The following is a 19,012-nucleotide window of genomic DNA, read 5'->3' on the forward strand; positions in this document are numbered from 1 at the left end:
GACTGTTACTAGAGGCAAGACAACTCTTGTGAGTATTACTAGAGATAAAACAACTTTCATGACTGTTACTAGAAGCACGACAATTTTTATGACTGTTACTATAAGCATGGCAACTCTTATGACTGTTACTAGAGGCATGACAACTCTCATGAATTTTGCTAGAAGCAAGACAACTCTCATAACTGCTACTAGAGGCAAGACAACTCTTATGACTGTTGCTAGAGAGAAGACAACTCTCATGAACGCTATCACAGGTGCCCAAGCCTTTAATACCCTAAAACTAAAGTACGTCATGTTGTCACAAAATGCTGAATCTTTTATTTTAAACCATTGAAAAATCCACCATATTAACTTGTGAGTTACCAAGTGGTTAATAAAAAGCAAATATGCCATTGTATAGCCATTGTATAGCCATTGTATATGTATAACCTATGCAAACCAACAATGCAAAGTCTTAAGAGATGGAAACTGACAAAATCATGCTTTTGCTGAAGATTGTTTGAGGTTAAAGCCTCCGCCAGTAAACCTTGCTTGGTCAGCTCCTTTCTGAGGTTGTATGACAGGCATGCCAGCCTGATTGATCGCACGTTCCTTCTCCCTGCAGCCAAACAATCAACTGCAATTACCTGCTCATAGAGCGTCATCAATAGGGCAACTGAAGGGCATACATATTTCGTTGGAAAAGAGGTGAGATACGCCATAGTCTAAAGCTTTCTCTTTACCAGCATCCCAGAAATTGATAAAAATAGCTGCATATCTACTGCTAGCCATCTTCTATACCTCTACATGGCTTCAAGTTCTATAGTTTTACAATTATTTTGTGTATTCACATAACTTATAAACATCCTAACATGTTAGCTGTACATTACTATGTATGTTCAACAAAAGTGAAATGGTCACATAGCTTTTGTACCTGGCTGCTTGCTCCTTCTTCTTTTGCATATAATACTTCTTTTTAACGTCTTGAAGTTCTCGAGCTAGTCTCTCTATTTCATATTTGTATTCCGCAACTTGTGATTCGTACATGTTCAGCTCACTTGCCATGCTCTGCAATGTCAGCACAATCATTAAGCATTTCACTGACTATACTAGGAACTAGAATAACTCTATGTCTTAGGCGATAATATAACTCTATGTATCCGGTGCTATTATAATTCAATTTGTCAGAGGCAAGGATAGCTCTATGTTTTAGGAGCTATAACACTATGTATGAGGTACTAGTATAACTCTATGTATTAGTTGCTAGTATTACTCTATGTACCAGGTGCCAGGATAACTTGGGCAAGAATTTCTCTGCATAATACTGAGGGAGAGACTGATAATTATTCACGAACTGACAGGCACAACAAAATACAAAAAGCTATGGGTGACCTGATTTATACTAGCCATTTGAGAATACAGATATTAACGAATATAAAATACAAGAGAAAGGAGTCGTGAAGCACTTTGAAACGACTAAATGAGCCAGCTACTAAGCCTGACAGCGCTTGTTGTCTTCTTCTAAGCCAGAAAAGTCTGTGGCCTGATTAAAAGGTCAAATATTTGACCTAACAGCCCCTTTGTTTCACTTGGCTGCACTAAATTATGATGCTGGTAGGCATCAGATGTCAAGTTAGACCGGTGCGTGCGCCTGTGCGGAGTCATCCATTGCTCGAGTGAGTCATGCCACGTAAGAAAAAGGGTATCATTCAACAGGTTGAGGCACGGCGGAGCAAGTGACAACAGGTATGTTATATTGTGGTGAATTTGGCTACTGCCTACAAGTATTAGCTGACTGGACGTACCTCCTAAGTTCCTAAGTTCTACACACAGACAATGAGTGATTATCACTGGTGAGTAATATGCCAAGTACTACCACTAGTACCTTTGCTCATATCAGATCAATGCTATGCCTACATCAATTCCTCAAATGCATAAAATTTTTTAATCATTTGTAGCAAGTCAAAATTAGAACAAAAATACAGGCATAGCCTTAGCTCAATGCACATGTTTTTTTTTACAAATACAAAGATAATAATAATACTATCTCATAGCTTGTGTCACAGCATTAACTTCATCCGCATGACCAGAATGAGAAACATGAAAGAATGAAAACCAGAATGACGAAAACATCATTTCAGTTAGCACGCATGAAATTTGGCTAACGCACTTTTAAAACTAGATAATTTTATAGGCCATGTGGACTACAATGTTGACAGCCATATTGCCTTGACTAGAATATTGGCAGCCATATTTCCTTGACTAAAGTGTTGACAGCCATATTGCATTAACTAGAATGTTGACAGCCATATTTCCTTGACTAAAGTGTTGACAGCCATATTGCATTAACTAGAATGTTGACAGCCATATTTCCTTGACTAGAATGTTGACAGCCATATTGTATTGACTAGAATGTTGACAGCCATATTGCATTGACTAGAATGTTGGCAGCCATATTGCATTAACTAGAATGCTGACAGCCATATTGCATTGACTGAAATGTTGACAGCCACATTGCATTGACTGAAATGTTGATGGCCATATTGCATTGACTGAAATGTTGATGGCCATATTGCATTGACTGAAATGTTGACGGCCATATTGCATTGACTGAAATGTTGACGGCCATATTGCAGTGACATTTTTTTCACTCTGTTCCTAATAGGATTAACCTGGGCTAGTAGTTGACTAAACATGATACCTTGAGCTGTTTGGTTTTATCTTTGAGAGTTGACTGATAGATGCTCAGTTGTTCAGCCACCTCTGGTCCTGGTTGTCTGGCTAAGATGTGCTTGAGCTCTACATATAATTTCTCCTTCTCTTGAATTAGCAACTCTTTTTCAACGACCTCTTCGGTCTTGGCTATGAGTCGTTTTTGTAATGCCTGTATCTTCTGTATCATCTCATAAGTGCTTGGGTCAGATCCCTAAACAAGAAAGTCAAAGTTATGAAATCGAAGGTGATCATATAATAAAATAAATCTCCAGAACAACATATAACATATCAATTACATGTTAATGCACAAATACTCGGCATTTTGAAAACATTGGAAGCACTCACAGGTTGTTAGCCGATATGTGCACTGTTTGTATGGTGTATGTTGTTTGTATGGTGTATGTTGTTTGTATGGTGTATGTTTTTATGGTGTATGTCTGTATGGTGTATGTTTGTATGGTGTATGTTTGTATGGTGTATGTTTGTATGGTGTATGTTTGTATGGTGTATGTTTGTATGGTGTATGTTTGCATGGTGTATGCGTATGACCTGCCAGTCGTAACCACCATTCTGAACATAGCAACGTGAATGTTAAGCTGTGATGTACATGTATATATTCAGTGGGTATATGTCATAACGGGTATGTTGATTTTACGTGAATGTTTAGTACACTAATGTACACGTTAAATGAGTGTGCATTCCGACAGCTTTATCGATGTACATGCTCACAGGTGAAGGTAAGCAATTTTTATTTGATAGTAGCCATGAGAAATGCAATAAAAGCCATTTCATTCAAAGGACTGATCATAACAATCAGTGCCTACTGCTGCTACGCTCATCCTTTATTGGCTAGTAATACGCTGCCGAAGCTAAAGCTGCCATTAGTACTGCTAAGGTAGTTGCAGCTATTGCAGAATTTGTTCCATTTGAGTGTCGGGCAGCGCTGCCTTTGTTTAGTACCATGAATTTGGCTGATTAATTGTAGCCGGCTGCAGTACCTGCTGGACGAGAACAAAGAGCAAATGCCTGTTTCAGAACTAATTAGTGGCCGTGGCAGAAGCTTAACAAGCTCGCCATGGCTTCTAATGCGACAAATGTGCAGGCACAACATCGAGGCTAAGTAGCCTTTAGCGTAATCTACAAATAAAGGCTGGTTCACACTATATCGCTCGGCGTTGATGCCACAATACTTTGGTGATCATCGATGATAACGATTGTTCGCACTATCGCAAAGCCATCCGCGTTGCGTTTGCATCAGGAAATACTCTGTGACGTAGTGTTCTCATTTTTCTTTTTAAATTCTCGCGAAGAAACCTCTTAGTTTTCGCGTGCTGTAATCAAATACTAGTCTCGCAGCGACTATCATAAACGGAAATTAATAAACCATGCTATCCGCAACCGCAAATTACTATCGCCGAAAGGGTTCACATTTGAAAGGCGGTCGTCGATGCTTGGCGAAATACCAGGAAAGTTTGACAGCTGCATTCTTTCCAACATGTCCGTGTTGCTTCATCGATGCCATTGGTTCACGGTTCACATAATCGACGATGAACTCTGCAAGGAAAACGCTGACAAATGGCGATATAGTGTGAACCAGTCTAAGGGGCTTAATAAGACTTGTAATAAAGTTAGAGTAACAATAGAGTTAAAATAGAGTTACAGTTACAATAGAGTTACAGTAACAATAGAGTTAAAACAGAGTTACAGCAACAATAGAGTTACAGTAACAATAGAGTTAAGATAGAGTTACAGTTACAATAGAGTTACAGTAACAATAGAGTTAAAATAGAGTTACAGTAACAATAGAGTTAAAATAGAGTTACAGTTACAATAGAGTTACAGTAACAATAGAGTTAAAATAGAGTTAGAGTAACAATAGAGTTAAAATAGAGTTACAGTTACAATAGAGTTAAAATAGAGTTACAGTTACAATAGAGTTACAGTAACAATAGAGTTAAGATAGAGTTAGGGTTACAATAGAGTAGTTTTTCTTAATCGTAATATGTCAGACACAAGATAATTGGCAAAAACTTTGAGTAAGTGCGAGTTGGTGTTCTATGGAAAAAGCACCCAGGTGTAAGCTATTAATAACAACAAATCCATTGGCTAGTAGCTAGCAAACGATCCATTGGCTAGTAGCTAGCAAACGATCCATTGGCTAGTAGCTAGCAAACGATCCATTGGCTAGTAGCTAGCTAACAGTCCATTGGCTAGTAGGTAGCAAACGATCCATTGGCTAGTAGCTAGCTAACAGTCCATTGGCTAGTAGGTAGTAAACAGTCCAGTGGCTAGTAGCTAGCCAACAGTCCATTGGCGAGTAACTAGAGGCCTGTTCACATGAAATACCTCTAGTTTTCTCCAGCGATGGATGTTCATGGGATTTTCGAGCTCTTCTTCAAGTGCTTTGCATCTTGTTCTTTCCCGCAGCAGCTCTCGCTGGATGTGGTAGACCTCTCGTCTACAAATGGACTGTTCTTGTAGAGTGACTCGCATATAATAACCAGCAACAAACATGATTACAACTATATTTTTGCCAGGTTATTTCTGCTAAACTAAGCTAATGGCTCAGCAATACAGTTGGTAAGTTGGCAACTTCCGAGAACAAAGACATCCGTTATAATAATACAACCATACAAGATAATCCATTTTAATAATTGGGTTGCAATGTCAAGGCAGTTGTACGTTGGAGCTAAGATTCATATAAGAATACATCCAAGTTTATTTACAATCGTTGTAATGACCAACAGTTCATGATCAATACTTGGGTGATAATGTAGTTCGGAAACAAATGCATTATATAAAACTAAATATAAAAAACCAAATATTGCAAGTAACTAAGATGATAACATAATTATACATAAATAAAAGTTCCTATTATCGCAGCATCCGTGTGTCAAAGACAAGCGAATTGAGATATAGCCTTGGCAATTCAGGAGATGAAGGGGCGTAGTGAGATGTCAAGTTAGAGATATAGAGCGAATCTAATTTAGACAACCAAACATTATTAAATGTAAACTCCTTGTATTTGATGTTCTTATAAATCTGCTCTTTAATATTCTGACCAGCCTCTCCACTTATCTCCACTTTCACTCATTTTCATCTTCCTTATATTTACATCACTTCACTTACTTCCGCACAACAACCACTGAATGGCTTCGGAGACTTCTAAAGCATTTATCTAAATACCATTTCTTACCTTTTTATTATTTGTTGTTTTAACTTTAAAAAAACATTGCTTTCTGCCTTTTTCATAGCTAATGCCTTGGCTTCTTGCCAATGAATGAGGCATTATTCTACTTGATTGGGCTTCACAGTGTTAGAATACTTGAGCACTGATATGTTACAGCTAGATTATATAGTTATCTTGAGCTCTAAGTAAGACTATACTGTATGTAAACGTAAAACCAGTCAATGGAATTATTAAATAATATAGTAACCTGAGATCTTCAACATTAGCCACACTCTTCTGGAGGATTCCCTTTTCCCTCCTTAGTTTCTTGATTTCCAGCTTAAGAACCCGAATGTCTTCGAGTCGCTGGTTATATTGAATCTCTCCCTTGTTCAAAGTCGACTGTTGGATCTTTATTTTCTCATAAAGCAGTGCGAGCTCATCATTTCTTCTCACGAGCTGAGTGCCAAGGATGTCTCGTTCACTTATCACCTACAAAATGGTTTCTATCTAGTCATAGCTAAAGACCTACATGCCAGACAACTGAGTCCCACTGGTGATATTTGAGCGGACACAGTATAGACAACTAGAGAATACTGACTATAATTATCATCTCTAGTCGTAAAGCTGATCATTAAACAGTTAGTAAATGACGTCTTGATGGTAACAAAATATTTGTTATGAGGTCAGCATGGCATCCCAAATATTCTCTCTGCTTTTCGTCTAACAATCAATCACCGAAACTGTCAGCTTGACTAGTAGTAGTGATGAATGCATGTACCTGCCTCACTCATCCCTGACCCCTTCCTCATCCCCTGACCCCTCCCTTATCCCTGATCCCCCTCATCGCCTGAACCCCCAACACCTGCCCATCTTCTTGGCCCCTTTTTTTTATCCTGCCAGCCTTTCTAGGCTAAACTGCAGGGTTTACCTCAAAAACTCAAGGTTGCTGACACTCAGCTATAGCCCCCACCTGATAACTGCCAATACATTCAAAATCTCCCCTACCAACCCTGCATTCCTTTTCCCCTTCTACCCCAACCTGAGCATCTAGCGTAGCTGCTACATCCCTTTCTTTCCTCCCTTTTACTTGAGCATCATGCTCATGTATATCTTCATAGTGAACAAGTGAAGCAAGCCTAACACATGCAGTTTATAATGACTAATCGCAGCCTCTGGTTCTAACCTGATCAAGCTCCTTCTTCTGTCGCACTCGCTCAGCGTCAGCCTCAGAAATAATCTTTAGCAATTTCCGCTCCTCCGCTTCCTGCGCCTCAATGTAGGCTTTGCTTTCTGCAGCCATTTGCTTCATTCGTTGCAGCTCAGCCTGTGGTCACGAGCATGGTTTGAAAGAGTAAAAACATATTCAGATGAGCTAACTAATGGCTAGCCAATGGCAGCCTGTTGTTAAAACCCTCTGGAATCTAAGCCATCATGTAAATTAGATCATGTGAAATAGGCTATTTTTGCAAACATTGAAACAACCAAACCATAACATTGTCAATCAATTCTTGTGAGGTGTTTGAAATACGTTAAAATCTACTTTTTATAATGAACACTAATTGAATGCTTCATTATTGGGTAAATGTAAAAGGGTGTACTTCAAAGAGATAAACAGGATATACATTAGAATTGCAAACAATTGCTATATTCATAGTAAAGAATTAATATAATGATTCAAAGTGTACAAGATCATACTGAATTGTTATCATCATTGAATGGACCAATAACATGTTTGTCTTGCATTATTTTCAATGCATATTAATATATAATATTGCCCATAATAGCCCAGTCGGCTAGTATATAACATAACATAATATGATAGACGACTATTTACCTTTAAATTGTCTTTCTCCTTTTCAACTCTCTGCCTGTCAAGGTGCTCCTTAACCAGTGCCTGCTCCTTGGAAGTTATTTCCTCTTTGAGCTGGTCTATTTGATGATTCATAATCTTTAGCTTGCGTTGCATTTCTGTGATTTCATCCTAGAGAAGGATTAACAGAGAAATAATAGAATTGATCCCGTATGTTAAACTTGTGCTTATCTCATCAAGTAGTAGTTCCATGTACATAACTGAATTACACTATACAAAATCATTACAATTCAATTCAGTTCGACAATTACTGAGAAACTATTTGTCTAATAATGTGTCTAAGAGATGTGATATGTGATTATAAAATGTGATGTGACTACGAGATGTGATGTGACTACGACATGTGATGTGACTACAAGATGTGATGTGACTACAAGATGTAATGTGGCTACATGATGTGATGTGACTACAACATGTGATGTGACTACAACATGTGATGTGACTACAACATGTGATGTGGCTACAGCATGTGATGTGACTATAAGATGTGATGTGACTACAAGATGTGATGTGGCTACAAGATGTGATGTGACCACAAGATGTGATGCGATTCAGATGTGATTTTTTACTCTGAAAAGTGATATACGACTATGAAGTATGATATGTGAATATGAAATACAGCATGAAACCACTATGTATGAGATGTGATGCCCGGGAGATGAACTAGTTATAACTAACTCTCAAAATCAACCATTGCAGAAGTTTGACATAGAGGAAGCAGAAAGTCTTCCCGGAAGAGAACAAGTAACAGTGGTGGCATACTTGATGGCACTCGCATATGAGCATCTAATATGGAATGTTATGAAGTATGCCATTGCTTTTATGGTCGAGCCTACGCGAGCGACTAACCATAATCAATACTGGTTAACATGACCGTGCCACCATTTGGCATGAATCAAACGGACGTGTGGAAAGCGTACCTCATCACACACCATAGTAAGTTTTCATATGGAATGTTATGAAGTACGCTCTCCCTGCGCAACTCAAAACCGCGTTACAAATATTACTCAGCGAGAATCTGCTACATTGATGTCTAATTATACTTACTTGAGCCTCGATGAGGTTCTTGCTGTAGAGGTTTCTGTCACTTCGGACAGCTTCATATAGATTTTGCTGTTGCTTAAGTTTGGTTTCAGCTTCAGCAATCTTCTTCTTGTAATCAAAGATAGACATCTCTCTGACCTTGACCTCTTCCATATGCTGCAGCACTTTCTGCGTCAGGTCGCTAGCCTCATTGATGTACCTGTCTCGCTCCTTCTCGAGTTGGTAGATAATCTTTCGTTGTTTCTGAGCCTAGAGATATATGTTAGTTGTCTGTAAAGGTAGCGGTGGAAGTTTAGCTTAAACTTGATATGTTATTTGCTACACATCATGTGGGTTGCCAGTTGGTAGTTATTGAGTCGACTTGTCAGTTATTTATTGGCATGCTAATATGCCAGTTGCTAGTTAGCCTGTTGCCTTTCCATATGACATTTACAATTAATCTTGCAATTCTTTAATGACAATAATTCCAAACACTGTCGGACAGATTTATAGGCTGTTTTATTGTTCTAAGCACTAGTCATATAGTCGCATATGTTTTTATCCAATACTATCTTATAAAACAAATTTTGTAGATGTGGAAAAGCTAGAAGTCATTGTATCGTTATAAGTGCAGCTCCAAGTCAAAATGTCTTCACTTATAACTTGATCTGATTGTAATCCTCTGCTTTCTCTAGCTGCTATTCGTGTGCTACAGTAACAGTTGTCAACTTTTAAAAAATAATTTGAGACATTCAAGTAGTTTTTGCCTCGTAGTAATGGGTATAGCTTGTAGTGTGTATACCTATATAATCATATCAAGGTAACGGTCTTCAACTGACAACCATATCAAGGTACCTGTCTTCAACTGACAATCATATGAAGGTGCCTGTTTTCAATTGACAATCATATCAAAGTACCTGTCTTCAACTGACAATCATATCAAGGTACCTGTTTTCAACTGAAAATCATATCAAGGTACCTGTCTTCAACTGACAATCATATCAAAGTACCTGTCTTCAACAGACAATCATATCAAGGTACCTGTTTTCAACTGAAAATCACATCAAGGTACCTGTCTTCAACTGACAATCATATTAAGGTACCTGTCTTCAACTGACAATCATATCAATTATTATTGACTTGCCTCCTCCTTGTAGTTTTGAATTTCCTGCTCGAGAGTCTTCTTGCTCTGCTCATGCAACTTGACAAGATTGAGCTGCTTCTGAGTAGCAGCGGCAGCTTTGAGCATGTTCTTGTTAAGAATATCTCGCTCTCTCATCAGGTCATCAATCGCCTTCCTGTCTGCCTCTGCTTGCTTTCTCGCTGACTCCAGCTCTGCCAAAAATACCTGTAGTGTTTAGGCTACAACCCCTTTACTGAAGTTTTAGCTTGAAAAATTTTATTAGCGGCTAATTAACTATTTATAATATTTCAGATTCCATAAGATTATGACTATTTCGATACTAATATCACAACAATACATTGGTTACACAACTATATTAGTCTATTAAATACATGGTTAAGATCTATTATGTCCTGCATGCTGCTTCTACACTGAAGTACCTGCTTTCCACTGACAATCATATCAAGGTACCTGCTTTCAACTGACATTTATATCAAGGTACCTGCTTTCAACTGACAATTATATCAAGGTACCTGCTTTCAACTGACAATCATATCAAGGTACCTGCTTTCCACTGACAATTATATCAAGGTACCTCCTTTCCACTGACAATCATATCAAGGTACCTGCTTCCAACTGACAATCATATCAAGGTACCTGCTTTCAACTGACAATCATATCAAGGTACCTGCTTTCCACTGACAATCATATTAGGTACCTGCTTTCAACTGACAATCATATCAAGGTACCTGCTTTCCACTAACAATCATATCAAGGTACCTGCCTGTCAACCTGCCTGCCTGCCAAACTAAACCTACCTGCCAAATCAGATTTTTCATGTATCATGTTTTCAGGATCCACGCTGATTAAATAGATAACCAATTGATGACATGGGAGTCACAAGACATCTGACAACAAGGGAGGACAACTTGGAAACCTGTAGAAGGAAGACTACACAACCATTTACAAACCTCGTTCCAAAGCCGTGATGTTTCCCTTCAGTGTTTCCTTTGACTGCTCCACCTCAGACTTATGGTCCTCGACCATACGAAGCTTTCTCTGAATTGCCTCCCTTGTTCTATTCAGCCTTGCTGCTTCCGTCTTGAGAGCATTCACCTCATCTTCCTTTTGCTATTAGCCCAAAATATGCTATACAATAATGGCTGGTGCCAAAACCGGACTTGTTCGCATTGCATAGTGAATTCATATGGAATGTGGATAAGTACGCTTTTGTCTTCTGAAAACCTCTAAACAGCTAGTGCATTGACATATATACTACCTAGATTGACACTAGAAACATGGACAGTACTAACAGATGAGCATAGCAGACCTTAAGTTCTTGCGCCTTCTGCTGATTTTCTTGGTGAATGCCATCAGAAAGTCCCATCTGTTCCTGCAGATCTTGTTGCAGTTTCTGAAACCTGCTGTTAAGAATATCACTTTCTTTGATGTTCCTCTCATTGGTAATCTGTCAAACATAGCAGAAGGTATTGCTGAAAAGAGTGAGAAGCTTTAACTGTGGGCATAGGAGGCCATACCTATTTGCAGGCCATAGTTGTAACTCACCTATGGAATGTGGATAAGTATGTTGTACCATTGGCCAAACATCTTCAACTGAATTTTAGACAATCCTGTCATTAGAAACCTCTCATGAAAATAACTCAACATATGTAAATTACACAAATTTTAGTTTGTAGTTGTCTAAACTGTTAATTCAATATTTTGTAATGCGCTCTTGTTAAATATTCAAATAAAAGGTGACAACTCCCAATCGCTCAGCATTGTTAATAGATAGAGGATATGTACTTGATGTTAACTACATAACAGCAAGAATGCAGTGAGAGCTTTTTAGTAAAACCACCTGCAAAAAGGAACTTTTAGTTTTCAATAAAATTCATCAATAATCAATAATTGTGCCTCCTAAACTGATGTTATGTATCATAGTACCAGTTTAGAAATGAGCTTGTCAAGCTACTAACTCATTAATAAATATTCATCTAGTCCAACGACAACTCCAACTAGAAGTCAAACATACCCTTTGCTCTTTCAGCTGTTGTTCAAGTTTGTTCACATCAGCCTTGTATCTGTCGATTGCGCTGACCAGATTCTTAACATCATTGCTCTTAGCCTCGTGGTCGGCCTTGGCCTGCTTCAGTTCCTTCTCCATCTTGTCTCTTCGACGTGACTCTCTCTGCGCTTCATTGTTCCTCATTTGTATATCTTGTGTCAGCTAAAATGCCAACTTCTCAATATAAGCTAAACCAAAGCAGACAGTTGAGGTTGCTAGAAGGGTTAAGGGCCAAAGCAGACAGTTGAGGTTGCTAGAAGGGTTAAGGGCCAAAGCAGACAGTTGAGGTTGCTAGAAGGGTTAAGGGCCAGAGGCTAACTCTTAGCAATGCCCCAATCAAACTTGATCCAGTCTTGTGATTATACACCAAACCTTTAAAAGTAAGAAATTTGTTGAATAATTTTAAACAGATTCTTATACTTTTGTATATATATATGAATATTTTATATACAATGAAACACGGATAACTCAAACTTCAATGGACCGAGCAAAAGTGTTCGAGTTATTAGAGCGTTCAAGTTATCAGGACAGTCATAAGTGCACGTATTTATCAGTAGATACATGTACATATACAAACTATATATAAATCAAAAGCATAGATTGCTTGTTGCAAGTTAAAGGGTTTTTCGTGTGAAGTTTTAAATATTTTTAATCAGAAAGTATAGATATTTTTCTATCACTTGAGATTTGTTTGTTGCTTTAGGTGATGTGACTGCCAGGACATGCTCAGATTAAAATTGGCAAAACTTGATCGCGATTAAAACGCTCAGAAAAAATACATACGTATTTTTCTACCGAGCGTTTTAACCAAGATCAATTTTGCAGTAAGTCAGTTATTACAAAACTGCTTTACTATTAAAAACCCATTATCAATTTTGCCAATATTATTTTTAAGTTATCCAAATTTTACCTCGCTTTTCTTGCTTTCGGAGGGCTTATCGCTAAGCGGATGTTTGGTAAAATTTGATTTTTGCAAACCTTTAGAAAAGTCGTTAATGAAAATATTTGCCGATGTTGGTAATAACGAGGCCTAAGAACTACTAAAAGTCGATGTTTATCTCTATGGCTTGGAATAAAGTGATATTCTAAAGCGATAGTAACAACCGTCTCGGTAGCCGTTTGGAAAAAAACTGCTCGAGTTAACGGAGTTTCGGTCGAGTTATCTAAAGCCATTTATCATTGCATGGGAACGGACCAAGCAAATCCATTCGAGTTAACCATGTGTTCGATATATCCGAGGGCGAGTTATCCGAGTTTCACTGTATATAGATTTCAAACAAAGGTAAAAAGGGTAGGTAAAACCCAAGTAAAATATGTATATAACCTATAACTTAACATCATACTGAGAGGTGCGGCACTATTAGCCTTTGTGCAAAGCTCATCACATTTGTGATTAGAGCACTCTGGTGCCAGCACATTGACTTTCTTAAAGTCTGTGAGGCAACTTCGTTGTTTCATGGCAGGAAGTCAACTCTCATTGGTAATGGGATTTGTGTCCCCTGCCTAAGCTCTGAGCTGCACTGATGAGGCTTCAATGGCCGAAACAGTACTGTCTGTAGCATGAGTAACCTATAACTTAGGTAAACATAAGTATATGTTTACGTATTACGATTTACTTACGATTACTTACGATTTGCGTAATCTGGAAGTATTTGTATATACTTAATTATATATACTTATATATAAATATATATAAGTATATTTATATATATAATATATATATATTATAGTATATAGCATAGTATAACTATATATATATATATATATATACATTTATACATGTGTATATTTACACTAAAACAGAACAAACCTCTTGTATCTTTTGCTTGGCTTCTTCCTGAGCTTCCTCAAGCTTACTTTGTTCAGCTTCAGCTTGAGCCATCTGTTCTCTCAACTTGACAATCTCTGTCAGCTGTTCATCTCTCTCCTTTGTCAATTCTTCTTTCACCTTGAGCAGCTCATTAACACTACAACATCAGACATTGTATAAGCAATAAGTCTAACCAGTAGTAAAAGTTGTAAGTGTAAGCATTGTCACGTGACTCTAGTAAAAACACCTAGATTTGAATTCAACCAAACCTTTCAATGAAAAGGGAAGATAACTAGGGAGTGCATTGTACATGTATATTTAGCAATATACCTGTGCTCTTGACCCATCGTCAGACCAGCACCTTGCTCGACCAGCTTGCTCAAGTTGGCAATTTCTTGTTTCAATGATTGAATAGTATCTTTCGCTCTAGTTTCCTTATCATGAGCGGCGTCCACCATTTTCCAAGCCTTTTCAATCTCCTAAATTATCACGTTATAGCTAGGTAAATAGTACAAGAAGTTCTTAACAAAATACATATTAGAAAATGATCTCTAACTCAGCCTATTGCCTGACAACACTTTACCTTTTTCAATGATGCAATTGTAGCTTGATCTTCTTGCGACAACTTCAGCGCAGTTTGCATCTTAGCGGCATTAGAGACAATGTCGGCGTTTAATTCTCTGCACTTTGCCATAAGCCGTTTCTCACTTTCGTGAGATTTCTTGAGAGCTCGATGTAATTTTTCATACTCGACTCGAAATTTTTCCAGACTCCTAAAATGGTAAAGAGCTTGTCGGTAAATATGAATGCATCGTAGTCAAAGACCAAATGACTAAGCTATCAAATACTGATTTGACTAAAACACCAGTGCAGTAAAAACACTATTTGCCGTGGCTGTGAGATGTCAAAGCTGTGAAATTTCTTATTCACTAAGAGATAGTAGTTGAAAATTAAAGGAGAAGCGTAGAGAGAGTTGGCATGAAATATATTGTGACGTGATGGAGATCGGTTACCCAAAGCTTGTGTTTGGTGAGCACGGTGATGGTTCGTGGGAGAGATTTATAGAAGAAATGAATTTATGTATATACAGTGCAGTTGAGAGGAGAGTTTATGAAGATGATGCTGGCGACAGAGTGCCTATTATGAGGGATAGAGCTAGATTAGTGCCACTATAGAGAGCTATTGGGCATAACGGTAGAGAAGTATTGAAAGGTGGAGGATTTGATGTGGAGGGTGCAAACTCCACTTATGAAGAGGCAGTGGGCATTTTGCAGGAATACCATGGTAGACAGGAGAGCATGTTTGTAAAGGGGCATAAGTATTTGACAGCTAGACAGGCACTTGGGGAAAGTGATAGAGAGTACGTACAACAGGTAAAGAGTTTGAGCAGATATGCTGAGGTAGCGAATAACGATGATAAGACAAGGTTTGCCCTTGTAGTGGCGGTTAACGGATTGAGGAATAGAGAAGTAAGTAGAGATTTGATGAAAAACGCCAATTTGACTTGGGTGTTTTTAAATGAGGCATTGAGGGCTCGCGAGATGGCAAATAATTCAGATAGGTTCTTGAGGGCGGAGAGTAGAGGTACTGACTTAAAAAGCGAGATTGAGATAAAGGTAGCAAAGGTGTCAGAAATCGACAGTCGTGCGCAGTACCGGAGTGGTGGAGTGGTGGTAGAGATCGAAGTTACAACTCAGGAAGTAGATTTTCCCATAGAGGCAGCCCTAAGAGTGGTAAAAAGTATTATGGGGATAGTAGTGATGAGCGTGATGTTAGTAGGTATAGGGCAAAAAGTCAAGAGTATAACAAGGTCAGAGACGGTAGGAAGTATAGAGAACATAGCAGGGAGAGGTATGTCTCTAGATGTAGAGCAAATAGTAGAGAAGGTAGCGAAGATAGAGTATGCTACAATTGCAAGCGTAGTGGCCATGAGATGCGGAGTTGTCCCTCCATTAAATTTTTGTCTTGTCGGCAACGAGGACACATATCCTATATTGCAGAAATAAGGGTAGAGAAGTAAGGTATGGCAGTAGATATAGCAGTAGGAAGAGGTATTTGAACGGAGAAAGTCCTCATGGTGTAAGGGATAAGTGGGATAGACCCAAAGATTACAGTATGAACAGATATGAGAGAGACAGTTGGCTTGAGAAGTGAGAGATGGGTAGGCATGATGAAAGGTACAGCAACAGTAGCAAAGATAAAAGTGCAAGAATTACTGGCTCTAGAGATAAATATGGTGAAGATGAATGACTAGGCCAAGGAGTTAAAGCAGCTAAAATTATTGCTGATGTAAATGCATTATGCGAAAGCAAGTTCGAGCCTGTTAAGGAATGTAGAAGTATTAAGCTAGTTAAGCCATTTTCGTCGAGAGCCATTATTGCTGGGTCAAGTTATGTTTCAGATGATGTCAAGTTGCAAAACCTGACAAATAAGTCTGACAGGGAGAACGATGCTAAGAAAGGTCACACAGGTCAAGATTTGCGGACTTGTAAAACCAAGTGAGTGAAGAGTGGTGGATAGGCAATAATAAAAAGGTATATCGAAAACCAGCTCAATGACATTGATGGAGAAATTGGTAGTCAAGGAGGGAGAGGTCAAGCCACCAGAGAGGTGGAAGTATCTATGAGCCATGATAGGAAACACAGTCACGCTGAGGTAAGTGAAGGTGCTAAGCAATTAGCTGAACCAGTATCTGTAATGGAAAAGGTTTGCTCTTTTTAGCTGAGGTATCCAGCAATGGAATGCTAGACAGAGATGGTCATGATAGAAAGGTAGCAGAGATTGAGAGGGAGGAAAAGGAGGTGTGGAGGAAGTCAAAGGAGAAATTGGATAGGCTAAAAGCCATACGTGAGGCAGCAGTCATAGAGTTGGAAAATGTCAAGGCATTCAGAGTAGCAGTGCAGGAGTTAGCCGAGGTTCAGAGGAGAATTGCTGGTAGCAGACCTGTACTGGTGGATGGTCAGGTCGAACTAGATAGGTCTAGGCCTAAGTCAACTCCCAGCTCTGTGGTGCCATCACCTGTGCAGCCAATTACGGCTTAGGTGGAGACCTCCCACGGGATGCCTGTCGAGCCCGCCTCTTATTGGGGAGAGCGAGGTAAAAACAGAAGAGATGGAGATGAGGTTGAGTAGTCATTACTGACCCAACCAAAAATCTCTGGGTTAGTCGGAGCTGGTGGAAATAGTGTTGGTTGTGACAGTGGTCACTGTGAAAGTATTGATAGTGGCGGAGGTCAGGGTGATGGAAAAGCGAGTACACACTGGCAATGGAGCTGGCAGTAATGAGGAGAGTATTTTTGGCAGTGGCACAGGGTTAGACAAGCCAGAGGCATAGCCTATGGAGACTAACCTAACAGAGTCAGGTAACGAGCAACACAAGTAAGGTGAGTTACTGCGTCTGCTTGTTGGTAGTTATGGTGTGGCCCAAAACAAAAAGGAAAAAAGAAAGGGCATGTTGTATTATAGGATTTGTTAAGCTCAGGCTAGATTGGTGTCTGAGCTCAAAGCAGTACAGGTGGTTTTGGCAATTACGGTGAGTGAATAAAGCTGGATAAAGCTAGCAAAAAAGGCTAGTGGGTAAAGCTGGTAGATTAGGTAGTATAAGGTGTGTGGGGAGTACATAAGGAAGCGGAACAAAAGATGGACTCTCTTCTTCATCTTCTTCGCATCAATGCATGTAAGTTCATTCATTTATACAACAGGCAATGAGAAATCTTAGGAATAACTAGCTGAACTAAATTTTACTTCCATTCTATAACGGATCGACTAAACATTAGCAAAAGTTGATGGAAACTTTTTGCTTACTAATTTAATTTTTTTTGTCAAATTTGAATGTAAATCATTTTATTTATTTTTAAAATAAAAATCTAAATCATTTACATTTAGCCATTTGTAATAAAGCAAAAATTAGCTCCGTTCACTACAAATGGGCTTGATTTCAAGTATGTGAAGCATCAAAAGTTAAAATCACTACAGTATCGGATAAAGCTTTGCCAAATGACCACAGAATGAATAATATCATCAACAAGTTTAACTAACAAAGTGGTCTGTTACCTGTCACCCATGAGCTCTTGCAAAACCTCCTGAAAGTCTTTTTCCAGTGATTCAAATGCACCATCTTCAATCGACAAGGTACCTACATTGGTGGCTCTTTCCTGTTTAGTCTACAAAGACGTAAAGCTTATATTTCAAATAAAAATGAAACAACTTCCGAATTACGTGCCCATAGTATGCGAAAATGCTGCTACGCAAATCAGAAACATGTAATAATTTTCTTTTATGAACTAGCAAAACCGATTAGTTGTTTTTACACTAATATCTCAGTATTTATTGCAAAACGTTTAGTAGCTTACAAAAAGTTATGCTTCTCTTAAACTGAAATAATTCACTCATGTGTTTTTAATACATAAGCTTAATAATAATAAGCTTAAAACCACTCTGTCTCAGTTTCATCTAGAACTGTGATAGAGAGGGGAAATGAAGCAGTCAGATACTGAAACCACGATAGTTACCTCCGCTATATCGTCTTTGTCATCGGCCATTTTAGCAAACCCTTTGAAACTGGAATGAAATGCAGTGCGTTTTTACACAAATGACACGGTCTTACACGTTTAATAGCTAAATACGTATTAATATGCTACCCACTATCACTGTGGTTTTACAAAGATGGTTGCTATGTGACAAAGCAGGCCCGCATATAGTTAGGCACTGACGGCACGGAGAAATCGTTTCCTAATACCGTATAATCGATAGGTAACTGGACGGTTGGGTGACAGGGCAATAGACACTTGAGCGACACTTTTGATTTAAAAGGCGGCACAGTGAACCGAAAGACAAAAATTTCAGACTGAAAAGCGACAAACTGGTCTCCTTTTTGGTGTGAGCAATGATATAAAAATCCCACAAGGGGTTTTATGTGGAGAGTTTTATATTATCGGTGTCAGATAAGCACTAAGAATATATTTGTTTTTTGTTTTGTTGTCGCATGTGTAACGTATGTATAGGTATATTACACAGGTAACTGGACTTTTGGTTGGTCGACAGTCAATAGGGCGACAGAAATTTAGGTGACAACTTCAGACGAAAAGGCGACACGGCAGACAAACCGGCGACAATTCCAGACTGAAAGGCGACAAATTGGTTTGCTGTTTGGTTGAAGACTCAGTACTGTACTGACAAACTATGAGATTCTGTCGTCGTGTGCAGAGCTTACATATATTTTTGAAGCGTAGCCTTGACAGTGTAATTGTTTTC

At 38.6% G+C, this 19,012-nt stretch overlaps 1 protein-coding gene across 1 annotated transcript; it reads right to left on the reverse strand.

The window, feature by feature from the left end:
- Positions 1 to 345: 345 nt before the first annotated feature.
- Positions 346 to 18,386, reverse strand: LOC137392061 (cilia- and flagella-associated protein 58-like). The gene is made up of 17 exons (XM_068078673.1): positions 18,271 to 18,386; positions 17,813 to 17,922; positions 14,344 to 14,533; positions 14,091 to 14,239; positions 13,761 to 13,917; positions 11,918 to 12,112; positions 11,213 to 11,350; positions 10,854 to 11,013; positions 9,904 to 10,094; positions 8,784 to 9,029; positions 7,701 to 7,847; positions 7,050 to 7,190; positions 6,132 to 6,355; positions 5,041 to 5,152; positions 2,681 to 2,905; positions 914 to 1,047; positions 346 to 598 (listed from the first exon to the last, which is right to left on the reverse strand). The coding sequence occupies exons 1-17, from the start codon at positions 18,298 to 18,300 to the stop codon at positions 478 to 480; spliced, it is 2,670 nt and encodes an 889-aa protein (XP_067934774.1). The 5' UTR covers positions 18,301 to 18,386; the 3' UTR covers positions 346 to 477.
- Between the last annotated feature and the right edge of the window lie 626 nt (positions 18,387 to 19,012).

The sequence above is a fragment of the Watersipora subatra genome, chromosome 3 (assembly GCF_963576615.1).
Source record: "Watersipora subatra chromosome 3, tzWatSuba1.1, whole genome shotgun sequence".
Classification (NCBI taxonomy): Eukaryota; Metazoa; Bryozoa; class Gymnolaemata; order Cheilostomatida; family Watersiporidae; genus Watersipora; species Watersipora subatra.